This window comes from Melanostigma gelatinosum, assembly GCF_949748355.1.
Source record: "Melanostigma gelatinosum genome assembly, chromosome: 9".
NCBI classification, from domain to species: domain Eukaryota; kingdom Metazoa; phylum Chordata; class Actinopteri; order Perciformes; family Zoarcidae; genus Melanostigma; species Melanostigma gelatinosum.
The window spans coordinates 21,655,037-21,672,029 of NC_136642.1; the positions used below are offsets into that span (position 1 = coordinate 21,655,037).

The 16,993-nt window shown below is 41.7% G+C and overlaps 1 protein-coding gene across 1 annotated transcript in view; it reads right to left on the minus strand.

The window, feature by feature from the left end:
* LOC306782110 (proprotein convertase subtilisin/kexin type 4-like) overlaps positions 1–16,993 on the minus strand; it is a gene marked incomplete at its 3' end in the record, with an annotated part of 166,964 nt that overhangs the window by 57,765 nt on the left and 92,206 nt on the right. The window contains exons 7-12 of the mRNA XM_079275303.1: positions 14,820–14,857; positions 13,953–14,032; positions 11,634–11,722; positions 7,801–7,973; positions 6,595–6,810; positions 5,809–5,912 (exon numbers count right to left, since the gene is read on the minus strand). Of these exons, the coding sequence (XP_079131429.1) occupies positions 5,809–5,912; positions 6,595–6,810; positions 7,801–7,973; positions 11,634–11,722; positions 13,953–14,032; positions 14,820–14,857 (700 nt within the window). The remainder of the gene's footprint in view (positions 1–5,808; positions 5,913–6,594; positions 6,811–7,800; positions 7,974–11,633; positions 11,723–13,952; positions 14,033–14,819; positions 14,858–16,993) is intronic.

Genomic DNA, 16,993 nt, shown 5'->3' on the forward strand with positions numbered 1-16,993 from the left:
GTTCTGGTAAGTTGCTTTGCATAAGTGCATTGTTTTTGCACTTTTGATCAGAAATCTGTTTTAAACAATTTTTTTTTAACAAAGCTTGATAAATGGCCCAAGAAGTAGGATTGATGCTTCATCTTATTAGAAACACACTTTTAGCAAAATGACTGATCGACAGCATTGGAGGAGCTATGCTGTTAAGCAGTATGTTTTCGGTCAGGGGAAGAAAAACAACTGAGCCATTCGAAGGTGAAGTGTTTTTTTATCAATGTAATTAAGCTGAACGAAAGAAAGAGTTGGAGCTCAGTGCTGCTTGTATACGGTCTGTATCTGTTTTCAACACCAGCAATCAGCATGAGCTGTGTGTATAAGATGTATTTGACAAGTTCAATGTAAAGCTGTGTCTGTTGTTACGAGTTGAAGCGTCGTGATGACACATGACTCCATCCTGCATCATGGACGTATTTCCAGCCAGAAGAGATTGATTTATTTGCACTCACACTAACTTGCTTCCCTGAAGCCCAGCGTGTCCCATTTTGTTGTTCATCTCTTTCTATTCGAACAGAAACTAAAGGAAATACCACCAACAGTCAAGCTTGTTAGTCAGCGGGGTAAAATGTGTTGGTGCAAAACAAGCAGGAGTTGAAAACCCCACTGTCTCATCCCGGGAAGCACATCTTCTGCGTGGACACTTCGCGTTAACATCTTCTGCCGAGCCACGCCGCAGCTTTAGTTGAAAGGCTGAGAAACTAACACACATGTGGATAAACATCTACACAGACACTCCCACACATGTGGAGACAAACGCACACTGCGAGCGAAAGCGCGCACACACGCGTGTACATATTCACACAAGATGGCATATCACCCACTGTGTCATAACCGCACAGAAACACATGTAGATGGACGGACATACAGAAAAACATACAAACACTCAAAACACCAACCGCTAGACAAACACACACAGACACACACAGAGTGGCCCCACCCTGTGGAGAGTCAGCGTCGAATGTTTTCTCCGTCTCTGTCCTTAGTTCGTCTCTATTAATCTCACGGCAGCGAGCCATGGACTGGTAAGACGCTCCACATCGCTCTGTAATCTTCTCTTAATGTGCTGCACTCTCAGCCTAAGTGAACCCATTTGGAGTGACTGTGAGCAGACTGACATTCCTCCCATGTTATCTGAACAAGTGTTACTAATGGCTTTATCAATTAGGCCAAGTCCAATAACTGCATGCCTGCAATCTCCTTTAAATACACTCCACCGACGCGGCCCTGATTCCTCTGGTTAATGAGTACACAAGCACCAGTGGGTGTGTGTGTGGGTGTGTGTGTGTGTGTGTGTGATGGACAGTTTGGATCTGTATTTATGTGTGTATATGTCTGTGTGTGTGTGTAGGTATGCATGTGTGTGTGTGTGTGACTAGTTCCCCACTGGACTGGCAAATTGAGAACCCCTTTTTTATTTTTTTTGTCTCCAAGCCAATAAAAATAAAAAAGAGGCCGGAAAAACTCAGATGTTTTGTGCACCCCACCCAATATGGGCAAAATAATTATACATTTATTTGTCAGTTTGATGATGTTTAAAGTTGATGATATGTTCAAGTGGACATAAAAATGTAGTGTTCGCTTGTTTATTCAAAATGTATTAATATTGAATGTATCGCGTGTCCAATTTGCACTAACTCCGACTGTGCACGTCCCGATCAATACACCTGCCCAGTGTGAAGTAGATTGAACATGCAAAGAGACAGAGATTCCTTGCTTTATAGTTAGATGTGCAGAATTAACTAAAAGCTATACCAAGTGACTCCATATGCTTTTTTGTTTCTATATGTTTTGTTCAACGCATTTCAAATGCAAAAACATTCGCGCAGGAGAAGCCCTCCGTGAGGACGAGTGTGTGTGCATCTGTGTGTGTTGGTGTGCTTGAGTTAAGACTAATTAGAGCAAGTGGATTCACTTTTCCGTGTGCTCTCCCCACTGAGATCACCGGCTGACTGCTCCTCCACTCCCCACAGACAACGTTTTATACATCATTCCTCTTATTCGTTGAATGGACACAGGCAGGAGGAGCGAAAGGGAAGCGAGTCAATGATCAGAGAATGTTGTTGTTTGACTTTTATGCTGTCTGAAGCCCCAAGCTGGAATTAATATTCTGTAGATAACTTAACATATGACTTAATATATAATAAATGATTTGCCTTTTTTTTTCCCAAAAAAATGACCCTCACCTTTATCAGTTCCAAGTATAAACCACTGCTTTATAAAATGAATCTGTCGTTTTTTAAATATATTTTAACAATTGAGAGGCCATGAAATAAATTCCATTACCAACCTGCATTGACAAAGACGAGTTATTCTTCTTTGGAAGATGCAAGTGGCCCATCATCACTCCATACATGGAGTTAGAATGGAGCACTAGAGCCACAGTGGATGACTTTGATATCACCTTTCACAGGTTAAAAGAGGTTCAAAGATTGTTTGTACATTTTAACTGCTGCTGTGTGATTGACTGATACTATAGATATAGATTATAGATAATAGTTCACCTGATCAGAGCATAGGTGAGTGAGGCTAAGGAGGAGACAATCCATCTTTCCAGACAGCCCAAATAAACAAAGCAGCAAAGGGTAGACAGAAAAATGGAAATCTGCAGGTGTAAAAATCCCAGAACATGAGGTGGAACCACCGTAAAAAAAAAAAAAAAAAAAGAAGTTCAGCTCCCTCCGAGCAAATGGGACAAACCGGATGGATGAATAGATGAAAGAAACATAAAGTGACAGAGAGGCTGACACGGTGATAAAGTGAACAAACAAACAGTGAGAGACAGAGAGAGGAGCGAAGAATTGATCTGTCCTTATGGTTTGTTGGACAGCCGTGGAGACGAATGGATGGAGACAGATGGAAACACAGACAGACGGGCCAACATAGTGTCAGAGAGACGGGTAGAGAGTGACACCATCACACTGTCAGGGTAGCAAAACACTGAAGGGTATCCTGACAGCATAGACGACAACACACTGTTCGCTCATTTAGGCACTCTGGCATTTTTCTATCTGCACTGTTTGCTGCGCTGTCAACTATTTCCAGCAAAATAGCCTTTCATATCATATCAGGAATGACAAATATGATTTGTTTCCAGGTCTGAGCCATTTCACTTCAACTAGTGATCCGCTCACTTTTTTGTTAAAGTAACAGAGAAAAAGAAAAAGATTGGAACAAAAGGTTTGAGCGTTTCGCAAAAGACACAGAAAAACTGAAGACTGTAGTTGCATGATGAGAAAAGGAAGTTGGAGTTAACATATTAATTAAACATGTAATTTTAAGGATGTGTATCAAATGTACCCTCATCATTAGATGGATACACTGTATTTCAGGCAGGGTGTTTGTGATGAATGGGGATCACAGAGGTAAACAAAAAAAAACTAGAAAGAAAGAGTACGGCAGAATATATATGAGTGAGTGTGTTTGTGTGAAAAGTGAAGAGACAGAGTGAGACACAGAATGAGTAAGTGTGAGAAACACAGAAAGAGAGAGCGACCCAGAAAGCAACACAGAGGCAGAGAGAGAGAACCCGGCTCCATAAAGACGTGAGCAGAATGCTGCCGATCTGAGCGAGAGAGGTGATATATAGTTTAGTCAGCAGCAGCGGGTCACGACAAAGCCTTTAACAGTAATGTCCCGGGAGTCGCCTCGCCCAGGGGAGCCGCGCTCCATTTTACAGCCAAGCGACTGAGACCGAGACGCCGCGGCATGACAGCTGGAGCAGTAAAGCCGGCCTCTAGTACCATCCATAACATGAAGGAGGCGTAGACGCCGCTGATACCGCCACAAAACACCAGGCCCGAGGCCACACCGACAGCTGGCGAGTTAAGAGGGAGGAAGAAAAAGGGGGCTTGGGAAATGGAAGGAAGTGGCAGACGAGACAAAGGAGAGAAGAGAAAGGATTGGTGATATATTTGCAGATTTAGATTGAAACAGAAAGAAAGGAGCTAAAGATGATCTACAACAAAAGAGGGACTGAAGGCCCTTTTCACACATGCACCGTAAAACCCTGAATGTATCAAGACATTACTCAGGGGAGCTGCCCGCGAGAATGCAAATGTAAATAATCAGACAAAGTCTGTAGAATGTCCGATTGAGCCCATGTGTGAGTAAAGCGGGTCATCGTCCGGAGACTTTACAGCGAGCAAGTGGGTGTGTTGACGACGTTTCTATCACGCAGACGGCGGGAAACCAGAAGAATACAAACATCCGAGGGTGAAGAGGAGAGTTCAGTTTTACAAAGACTCCAACGAAAATCTGTAACAGGAGAGACAACGAGATTTGGGGACTTCTGTCGGTACATGCCAACGGCAAAATTGTCCAACAAATTAATTATAACATCAAGAAACTTGATTGTTAATGACCAAATTACGAACCAGTTATATAGTGCCGCAGTGCGCTTGAAGTCCCAGTGAAACGGAAGTTGGAGTGCCTTTAGCTTTGGGCGACTAGCTAGCCACACTGGCCATAAAAAGCTGCATACGATCACAGCTTGTGGATCGTATTAGCCTACAGAGCAATATGGCGAGTTATGAAGAGCGGTGTGTTTGGATATCAGCGGGCAAAAACATTGTTTTCATTTCCAAAGCAATGTGACTGAGGTGTCATTAATTCAAGCAAAACTTTTGACGATTTTCAACCGGCTCTGTGTCAATGCAGCGCATGCAGACGAACATCCGCCAGATGGCGGGTTTCGCCGCCGGACGAGCGAGGACTTTGACCGCTGGCGGCTTGGAGGAAGGCCGAGCACTGTTGATCTGTCCGACGCTGCAGTGACACAGAGCCGGGTTGAAAATCGGCAAAGGCTCCATTCATCTCTCACCTTGTCCTCCTACTAAGCCAACAGTCATCTGTAGCTCAGTATCACGCTACACTATAAGCCCACCCACATTTTAGAGGTCCAATCAAATGCGAAGGATTTGATTTAAACTCTACACTGCTCAAATATTCCATTTCACCATGAAATATGCCTCAGTACAAAATCTAAAGACGCTCTTACTTCCGCTTGACTTATTCTTGAACATAACAAATAGAGAGGAGGGTAAACGCAGAGAGACAAGGTCAAATTCAAAGTTGCAAGATGCATGATTTCAAGGAAAGAATTATTTACTGAAACGATTGGCAGAAATGTTTTGAATATCGAGTCATTGAATAAGCCATGTACTGTATAAAGCAATTATTATAAAACATTGTCTCTCTCCCACACATTGTCCTTTTCGGTTTTGGTCTGTGAGTTGGATAAAACAATCTATTTGAAGACCTCTCTTAAGGCCCAGGGCAACAATTTATTCATTTAATACTCAAAACAATTCCTTGATAATCGCAAATCCAACGATGAACTGAAAAGGTAAATCTGCTGGATGGATTTACAGCCGACGGAGGAGGAGGTTACTGTGCTTCCAGACCAAACAGAGCGGAGGATTTCACAAGTACATTAAAGGCAGAACACGGCTGGTGGGAAAATAGCTTAACATAGCAGTCTTGTTCGGAGAAGACAAAGACAAGGTGTTGAGGAGCGATGTGGGTGAAAATAGCAACAACTGTTCTGTAAATAAAAGCACTCGGTGGGGTGGGGGATATGGGTAATGTGGTCCTAACAACACGTGACAAGAAATCACACACAACAGGGCTGGGGACCGAAGCGCCTCACACAGTAAGCATACACATTGCTTGAGTGTCCTTGTGCAACTTTCCGAGTCCCGACAAAAATCAATACGGTATCACTTTCACTGTTGTAGTAGTACTGGTGTGCACTGGGCAGAGACGGACACTTACTTCACTTCTAACGTAAGAGCCAGGATCCCCGCAGCGATCGGAGCAGCACTGGATGTTCCTGGAAAGTGTGTGACACAGCCGTCGTCGATGTTGGTCACGGTGACCTGGAGGGACAACAAACTGAATGTGTCACAAGATGCAGCTTCGTGGGTGTCATATATCGGTACGTAGAGCGAAAACAACGTGAGCTGTTTTGTCTAAATGGATTTCTGGGGGAGGTTTTTAGGAAAAGTATGCAGCAAATCGGGCCAGGAGGGGTCCCACACTGTATTAGCCATTAGATCAGCGATGACAATTAAAACAAAAACACGTCTGGTCTGACCACCTCCTAATGAGGTGGGAAAGGGAAGGCATGAAGGTGACATCACACTGATAACATTGTCTGTTTCCGGCTGTCTTGTTTCTGTAGCCCTGGAGTTGCCATTCTTATTTATTCCTGGCTTTTCACTGTTACCTCTGCCATCAACACCTCAGCTTCTTCCTCTTCCTTTCCCCAGCCACTACAGCCACGCTTTACCTCCAATTAACACTCGTTTGCTTCAGTGTGTGTGTGTGTGTGCAGCCCAGCAGTCAGCTAGGTCATTTGGCAGGCCTCTATAAATATCACACCGGTCGCTGCTCTTTAACACGCTTCTCACAGCTCGCAGGAGCCAAAGAGCAGGGGCTGCTGACACGCACACACACACACACACACACACACACACACACACACACACACGCACACACACGCACTCATTAATGATAAAGACTGTTGTTAGATGTATTAGGCGGTACATGCACACTAACCAGAGGTAGTGAGCCTCCCACGCCGGACCCTGTCAGAGTGACGGCCATCACACCGGGGCAGGGCTCGCCGAAGGAGGCGGGCCTCCCTGTTTGAGAGATGGCGCCGATGGCGATGTTGTAGATGGAGTTGACGTAGCCGTCTGCACCGCAGTGGTCGCGGTGCATTCCGCCATTACCTGCCGCCCACACAAAGATGCTGCCCTTCCCACCTCGTCCCTGAAAACACAAACAAAGGGACGTGAAAGTGAAAGGGCGAGTAACAAAAAAGGTGGATTTCATAAAGACTGTTTCCATCGAGCGGTCAGCAGAGCATTTTGAATATCACATATGGAAATATATATTGCACACTCAATCAATCATAGGGAGGAAAAATAGGATACCTTGGTGTAGAAAGAAATTCATCAATTAAACAATTCAAATTTGAGAGAGCATTTCTGTTTTTTGACACAAATATTTGTGTTTTTGTTGATGATGGTAACTTTTTACCCTTTTTATGAAATGATGAAAACTTGTGTGGCTAGCTATGGTTCAACCAAGTGCATATTAGAGAACTTGGTGTTTTTTTAAGTTAGGTTTTGTTTATAGTTGTATTGATATGCAGAAATCTATTAATTTCATTTATGTATATTCATATGTGGGAGCACTACTATTTCTCTTTTTTTGTTTAACTCACAAGCACAAATAACAAAAATCAAACCAAAGTGAACTAAAGTCACAAGGCACATATCGCAACAGCTGAAAAAAAAAAAAGAGGAATTCCAGAGGTCAGATTTGGAATACATTTAAACATGGAGCGATAATAAGAAGGGCCGCTGGGCTCAGAAACGTAAGAGATGACTTCTGACAGTCAACTGAGAAATGATTGTGAGTGTCACTTCAAAGTCAGGTACTTCAGGGGTGTTGGGACCCTTTGAACCCTGGGCCCAGGGGCCCCTCCATGATCCATGCATTACTTGGAATTAATTACCACAATAGGATTGTATCTCAAAACACCCAAACAAGTTCATGCAATTGGCGAGAACACCCAAAGAATAAATAAATATTTCTAAATCCCCCTCTAATCTCAAACACAGTCACTACACACATCCGTCTCCTAATCCCAACCCTCCACACATTTTGTCCTTCCGAGCTGAGCTCCACTGACAGTGTGGATGTCTGCTTTACATCTGCCAGGCAGCAGTGTGAACCCGGATATGAAAGCCGTGCCTTGTGGGCTCCTAGCCGAAGGGCGCGCGCTGTCAGGCTGTGCGGCCCGTCCATCGTGGCCCCGTCGTCTCGCGGGCCCCAGCTGCAGACGTAGATGTCGATGAAGTGGATGTTGAAGGTCAGAGCTGTGGCCTCCATGGCATCGTTGACAGAGCCGTACAGCAAGCGGATACCTGGACGGATCGGAAAGGTCACACGGATCAGAGTTCAGAGAGAGGCTTGTGGGGAAAAACTCAATAAAACGTACCGACGACATTTTGCTTTCTGATGCTGCTTCAAAACAGACACAAAGATAGTGTTTTTAAATTAGAGTTAAGATGAAAAGTTAATACAGTAACAGAGCTGTGACGCAATACTTGTGAGCACACTGAGTGACCAACACAAGCTTCCTCCCCATAGCAAAAGCTTGAGGAGCCTAAATGTCTCAAAAAGTGACGATATGGTTAAAGGAACCGTACCAATTTTCACAACATCATTTTCATATAGGCCCATGATACATGGGGGCGGCAACACTGTTTGCAATACTTGCAATATGACCGGGGCCATGGCAGCCTAAGTTGCCATGCGATGTTATATATTTTTTTGCCATCAGTAGATTAACCGAATGACTACAGTGAGAGAAAGCTGAGGTCAGCATCGTCTTCTATTCACCTCCAGGGAGCCTAGAGGGCGACACACCGACTTCGTGTGCTTATCAAAGTGGAGAATTGCAGCCAAAATAGCATCCCAATATGCAACATGGTTGGAATAATGGATTGCGTCACATTATGTAACATTTTGTCAGTCCACTCCGGGAGAATTGTAACACAAAAAGGCAGTGGTTCAGGTTTAAGCCAAAAGTGTGTGACTTGCGCTCCAGTTTCCAACAGATTGACTGTTTTATAGTCCTGATGGCAAAGTGCAATCAAAAGAAACCGATCCCAAAAGGAACGCATGGTAGTTAATTACAGATTTAAGTTTAATCTCTATGCTTCTATATGGCCAGCAATAACAACACATAGTTTGTAGTAATTACACTTGCAATAACTCATTTGTAGGCCCCTTGCTGTAAACAAAACATTGAAGTATTGAATCCCCTATTTAAGTTGATATGGCGAACTGGATAGCAAAAAGTTGCACATTTACACAGATATAGAACAACATTTGTATTCATTTGTAGTAGTGCTGTCACATAGCAGCTTTTATTTAAAAAAGATATCAGGCAAATCCATCTTTAACTTTCTTTTTTGTCTCTTTTTTGTACACTCATACTATTTACATACGAAATACCAGTATGTATATACGTGCATAGAGAGTCTGTGATTTAAGGGGCGGTTATTGTCAATGCCGGTATATTGCGGCACCCCCTACTTTTAGTCATGTTTCTAACTACGGTACCTTTGTTTGATAAAAATAATGCCATTTTAAGATTTTAAGTCTAATGCCACTGATATAATTATAATATGAAAACATAATAATGCAACAAAGAGCAATGGACCTTTAATTCTTAAGAAAATGGCATTTAAAATGTGAGTATTTTAAATAAATAATGTAAAACCACACAACCAAAACAATGAATAAAATGGACTCACAGGCTCTTTTAATAAAAATTTGTATTAGTAAATTTGTATTTCGGAGAATACTGCAACTAGCAACGCATTGAGTGTAAACGCCATCTGTGGAGGCCTGCGCCACGACGCCTGGTGTGAGTACAAGCAAAGTTGTTCGCTTCCCTGGATACCAAGTATTGGTATTCTTCCTTGAATCTCCTGATGAAATGATCCGGCTCTTTAGCTGTGAAATGCTCCTCTTTGTTCACCAGCGAGTTGCTCGCGTTGTCTGTCAGCGGTTTGGAGATGGAGAGGTATAGTATAGCTCCAGTTTTTAGAGGGTTTTTTCTTTGGGAGAAAACAGCTGCCCGCTATGACTGAACATCATCTTAGCGGTAAGAGTGAACCACAACAGTAAAGATGTGGGCTGGAAAACATAAAACAAAGAACTGACGGATGCTATAAGGAGAGTCAAGTGATGATTCTCTGTGGGTTTGTCACATGCATAAGAGAAGTCATGTGATCCATTATCAACAATAGTGATTTTAGCCATTTAAAGACTCCTTAACATGGCAATGCAAAACATTTTCACGTCTGTGTTACATCCCGTTCCAGTTTCCTTTTTCTAAAGACAGTACAGAGAATTCATGAGGCGTTTCACTTTAAATGTAATTGTGACTTTTCACTGAAGGACATTTTTGAGTATTTTTGAGTATATAAAAAAGTGTATATCTCCTTCTAATTATCTTATGTAATATAATCTGCAACACATCAAAATGTATTTCAAATAAAAAGAAAACTGCTTTTTTTGTGACTAACCATTTAAAATGATTCATCAGCCTTAATTTGTCTTCTTTCTGTTGATTCGTCACCTTCACGTATTGGTTGTATACTTAAAACAACATCACATCTAACAGGAACACATGCATTCACTGAGCATTTCGCAGCACACAGAAAGCTCAGTCAGTCCTCGTCTACACACTACGAGCTCAGGTCTCATCAGCACCCAGTAGATCGACATGCATCTTTTATTGGGGTCTTGCCCCCTAATCTCCTGTGTGTCAGACTCTGTTTATGACTCGGGATGAAATAAACTCTGCAAGGTGAAATTAAGACTAACTTTGGAAAGAGATTCCTGGTCTTGCCTCACAAAAAAACAAAAGAAATCTCTTTTAGTCAATTATGCAAGAGTAGTTTGTCATCGGCCCCTCTGACAAATGAGGAAGGGCCAAGGGGTTAAAGGTCGCAGAGAGGAGTTTGAATGTCAGAGTTCAACGGAGGTATTCTTCCATGTTCCGTGCTGTTGACACCACTGTATGGGCGTCCGTACGGCCGCGTTCAGACAATTTTCTTTTACTCAAATATATTGTGTACTCCTCATTAACTTGTGGTTGATAGCACTGTTAGAGAATCCGATAAAAATCTTTGATTTCACAACAGAAAATGGGCCATCTTGTGTATTCGGTTCAGTCATCCCTCGCCAATGTTACATCCAACACTAAAAAAGCCATTACTGAAGCTCCCACTAAAAAAACGAGCTGTTAAATAGGGTCAGCACGGCTCAATAGCAGCCAGTCACCGTGTCGCCTGTTGCTGCCACACACACTCAAAGCACACGGAGTAAATGGCATAGTCTCACATACTCTTTTTCAAGAAGTATTTATCATCACTTAAAACCAAAACTTCCTCTTAAAGACTGTTAGACAGACAAGTGACTTCACAGTTGATGAGACTATTTGCAGCTGTAATTCGGCACCACAGACAGAATTGACCAAGAGGCTACCAGGAGGCAAAAAAAAACAGCAAATATTTTTTGCCAATTGTTAAAATGCATTTTTTCTTTAGACTAGTCATCACTGTAGAGTGTGGCCCAAAAAACGTTTTCTGTGGGAAAGTTTAATATGGCTGGGTTCAAGGCATCCTGTCACAATTTACATCCTACAGGAATTGAAAAGTGATGAATTAATATGTCAATCTGCCTCCGTATTTTAAAGATGTTTTGCGTCAATGCAGAAAGCCAAAAAAACAAATCTGCCTTGTTAATGTCGAAGAAAATGTTCATGTCAAGCTTCCGATGTCCAGATTGTAGTTGCTTTTTAGTATTTATGTAGTATACTCTAAATGGGAATAAGAGATTTTTCTATTGTATTTTTGCATTATCACATGATAGAGACTACTTTATAAGAGAGTACTGACCCACTACAGCCATTTTTTGAAAATGCCATGTCATAGTATTGGCCACTGCAGTACACCCACTACGCTCTGCCTCCCACTGTCTTGATGAGGCTGTATTGTTTTGCTCACCTCCGATCCTGGCATTGAAGGCGATGCCCACACCGCAGTAGGAGTTGTTGGCCTCCATGGCAACTTCCCCTGCACATCGGGTACCGTGACTGAAACACAGGGGGAATGAGGTGTTAGCCATGCACTGAGACTGGATATGCAGAGGTGAGTTTTTACAGATGTGATGAGCTGACCCCAAATTAAGCCTGGCCAGAAAATGACATACAGTTATTAAAATTATCAATAATTTCTCTTTGATTTCAGACAGAGGCAGACAAAAGTTTATTTTGTTTCCATGTTTGATCATCTACTGCAGGGATCACTAATAGGCGGACCGCGGTCCGGATCTGGACCCAGTCGCCGTTGTAAAGGACCTAAAACCGATTTTGACGGAGCGCTTCTATTTGAACCGGCGCAGCTTTTCTAGCATTTACGTGAGTCAGAAGTTATTTCACATGACCTTCTCCGAAAAGAGATAAGTGGTCAGAGAGACCAGAGTCTTTAACCAAGAATGGACAGACTCGTTGAGGTGAATTCTTCCCACGGACCGTTTAAAAACAGTACAGTGTCTCATTTTGAGCAAACGTACCCACTCACAACATTGACAAAATGAAGACAGAAAATAAACCTAAGAGCCCAATATGATCAGAACCCTAACGCATGAATTCACTGTCCAATGATGTTAACAGAGAGAGTAGAGCTGAAACAAATGGTTTGATAACCACAGATAAAGTCCCTGCTCACTCATTTCTCTTTTTAGAAGATGAGAAAAATATAATATTGTGGCTTTTTTGATTGACATCACTTCACACCGAATGAACTGAATTTAAAGCTGCAGGGCAATTCAGTGAAATTGATTTTTCTAAAATGTACTTTATTTTAAGATGCACATTTTTCAAAAGCTTTCTGTTATGTCAGTTATTCTTTAATCCAGCCCTTATTGTACTTGAAATGAGAAGAACATTTATTCATGTATTTCTATGTGTTATTTATAATCCATCCAGTTGAATTTGAAAACTGAGAATAATAATTGTTAAAATATAATTGATGTGTACTTTCTTTATTTGATTTAACAGTTGTTGACGACACAGAGACGTTACTACTACTAGACTTCTTTAATATATATATATATATATATATATATATATATATATATATATATATATATATATATATATATATATATATATATATATATATATATATATATATATATATATATATATATATATATGGCACTAAATAGCGCGAGTTAGATATTATTGTAATGTTCCGGACCTTTGTACGAGGAGATTTTCTCAATCTGGACCTTTTGGAATGTTAATTGACTACCCCTGATCTACTGTATAGCTAGCTAGGTAGTTAAGCTAAAGATATGTCAATGAACTGACTGACGTTTTTGATTGTGGACCATAGACGGAAAGATATAAGGAGTCACCGGCCAAACAACAGGAAATGTGTACTACGCATTTCCTAAATGCGTAGTACGTAAATACACTGCAAGAAAATCAGTGTTTCAAGAAAACTCCATGTGCCAGTGTACAAAGCGTGGGACTGATGTTCTAGCATTATCCTCTTACATCACCGGAACAGATTCCCTGCAAACAGAGCGAACACAATTCTTGACTATATTACATTTCCAGCCCTCCCTCGCTATCTTCCATCTTTTCCGTTCGGAAATAACTCTTTTCATCATAGCAGCAGTAATCAATTTAAGTCCAGTATTTATTCAAAATGGCACCGACATCTAGTGTTAAAACTAAGAAGTGTGATGTACATAAAGTGGAATGTATTGATATGCTCAAGCCGTATTCTATCTGATTCACCACAGGCCATTTAAAACACCCAGCGGGCAGCAGTTGGCCCGCAGGTCGTAGTTTGGCCACAGTAACACTTTTGCTAATTATTATTCTTACATAACGCTGTTTGACTGCTTAGCTTAGCATGCTTAGACAAACAAGATTAGATTTGTGTTCTTTTGTAAATATTTTTAAATATGTTTTACTTTTCATGTTACAGGAGAAAAGGCTTTGAGGTTGAGAACAACTACCGGTACATCTAAATTTGTGATTTGTGATATCATACAAATACAATTTAATTCAATGTAATCAGCAGTTTAAAACATTTTAACCTTTAACCCCACATTGGAATGCTTCTGGCCTAGTGCTGGGTTAGGTTACTGCTGTAAGCTAGTTACCTTGGATATGCACATTTTTACATCTTACAATAGGGAACAGAAACACACTGTTAACTCCATTTCTTTCTCTCTCGGGTTTTTGGTGTTTAGACTGTTAATTTACTCTCCCCCCGAAAAAAAAAACACAGGATGACAGTCATCACCTATTCTCCTCGTCTCTAACTGGCATGGGATCATGTGACAGGCCGTGTGAAGCAAGCAGGTCAAAACTGGCGAGGGCCTCCTGTAATCGACACAGAAAACAAAGGGAACACAGAGCAACACTTGAAACACAACATCACAGTGACATGACAGGGAATAAAGGAATCCCATGAAAAACTGGCACTTGAATTAGTCTGTCAACATGTTTCCCTCCTGACTGACGGGAATCACTGTCACAGAGAAGATGGCTGTGACTGTGTGTGTGCGTGGTTCATGCGTGCCTCATAAAAAGTGAGCATGTTTGAATGACTTGTTTGCCAGTGTATATAGGCATAACGGGAGGAGGATGTCTTGGCAGCGCCGTACAAGAGCAATTATGTATCTCTCTCCAGCCAGGCTTATCCATGCCAGACAATCTGCTCTGACAAAGTACAAGTTGGCCTGTGTGCTTCAAACTGCCTATAGGATTATAAACGACAAGGCAGGAGCAAACAGCACTGCCACTCCACATATGCTTTATGGCGAGCCCGTGTGACACCAGCCTAACGAAATAAAACAGGTTTATCTCCATATGAACGTTTTATGGTCTCAGCTTTTAAGTAATAGAGAGGTTGGTCACTTTAATAAGATAACGTCAATACACAGATTTCAGTCTAATGAAAATCCAAGCATGTTTGCATTACCAAACAGCGGCGATGGAAAAATGTAACCTCATAACAATATTAGAGAATCAGAAATTACATTGCACCGGCATCCTTGAGATCTGCTGTACTTGAGATCACGAGAAACATTTTACTGCCCAGCTTGAATTCAATTTGGTAGAGATCAGTTATTGCTCAAAAACAAAATCAGATTTTAAGTTTACTTACAAAGTTTTTCTCCAGGTCCTTGTTTGTGTGATCAACACCTGAAAATGACCACAAAAACAAAAGATTGTTATAAATGAGACACAAACTGATCTGGGTAGTTGTTACTGAGAGGAGACGTTTGATGCCCTCGGGACAAAAAAGTTTAAAAAAGATAAGTGCCACATATTTAACGTTTCAGTGCAATCAGACCATAAGTGCACTCATTGTTTCCATATTTTCCGTGGAGTCATGTAAGAGCTGTGTCAAGTCATTTGAAGTTGCAACGTGGTGGACATGTTATTACAACTTTTAAACTGTGAGTACCCTACTAATTGGTGTAATTATTTTTGCCAAGATGTAACGGTGACATCTTTTCAGGTTTTGTTAAAATCTAGGTTTTGCTGTGTGAGGTATTGCACATGACGGATGATTGAATGAATGAACAATACTCTCTTTTAATGCATTCATTTTTCCACTTTTATTTCATGTTTTGATATTTCCTTTACGTGTACACCTTCTCTGTCTTTTTTTTAATCACCTCTCTTTCCACATCAGTTGCTTTTCTTTCACTTGCCCCCTCGCTGTCCTCCTCCTCTCCCCAACCACCTCCACCACCTCCATCCTCTGCTGCATCAGGGCTCCTGTGGTCTCAGCGAGAGACAAACGAATGAGGGCCCCAGGAGGGCCGCGCCTGCTCTGCCAGACATCACTCACTCTCTCAATCACTCACTCACACACACACACACACACACACACACACACGCACACACACACACACAGAGGACCTGCCAGCCCCTTTGTCCCATGCAGGCAGTGCCTCCGGGTTGTCATGGTAACCAGCAGTGGGTTTTGCCGGCGAGGCCTGATTGTGTTGAGCTCTGGTGGGATGGAGCCCTGGGTGGGTGAAGCCTCATTGGAGCCTGCCATGCCGTGCCATGTGATGCTAGGTCAGCCTGTCTCTACACAACCACTCATGCTTGTTTCTCTCCTCGTCCAGCACTTTGGATCTTCTTCAGACACACTTCACACACGTTAAAGTTGCATTCTTTCAACCGCTTTCAACAACATCTCATCTACTGATACGCAGAGAGTTCAGAGTTAGAATTCATTGTGTCATTATGTCATTGCGTTTATAGTAACTGGGGATTGGTACAAGACTAATGGATGACCAGTTGATGCTGAGCGTTTTAATAGTGTCTTTAGTTTCTTATTCTCAAGGGACCAAGAGAAAGAGCTTTCTGGCCAACTTTCCTCCTCGCCGGAGCCAAGTTGGATTTCGACACTGAACACAAGGCCAAGTGAGGACGCTGAGCAGGTTTTTGCATGCTTTTGATTTAAAGAGGTGCACTGAGAGATGGCGCACTACGGGCCAACATGATGCCTTCATATGGAATTCAAGTGATTCATTAACGAGTTATGAAATGTAAGATATCTTTTCCAAATCCCCCCTCAGGCTGATCTGATCTCCTTTATAATCTTCCAACTTCATCACCAGTTAAATCAGGAGACTTTCTCATATCCTCTGCTCCAACTCCATCTCTTCTGATCCAACATTGGTCTTTTTCAGGTTACAACCACGAAGCTACAATTCTCTATGATCCTGTTTGTTACTTTCCATGTGGTCCATAAGTGACCATTATCTTTACAACTATAAACAAAATGTCATTGAAGATAATTGGTTCATTGGTTGGTCAATTGGTTGATTGGTTGAAGAGACAGTTCATACGATTTACAAACTATTACCACATTGTGGTGTTACGCCTAAGTTGCAGTTTAGATCCATGTCTGTCCAAAATATAACCATTTTGTCATATTAGACGTTTGTGTGAAATTGTCATAATTAGCACATGAATTCTTGAGTTATAACCAATAACGTGTTTTGTGAGGTCACTGTGACTTTTGACCAGCAAAATCGAATCAGTTCATCCTTGTGTTCAGGTGGACGTTTAAGCCAAATTTTAAGAAATTCCCTGAAGGTGTTTCTGAGAAATTGCGTTTACGAGAATGGTGCAGACATGAGGTCACAGTAACATTGACCTTTGACCACCAAAATCAAATCACTTCATCCTGTACTACAGGCGGACGTATATGAACACACGGACAACCAAAAAACCTAATGCCTCCGGCCAAAGTCTGTCGCTGGCATGGAGGCACAACATTTTTGTTTTTAAACTGAATGGTTAGATACAACTAAG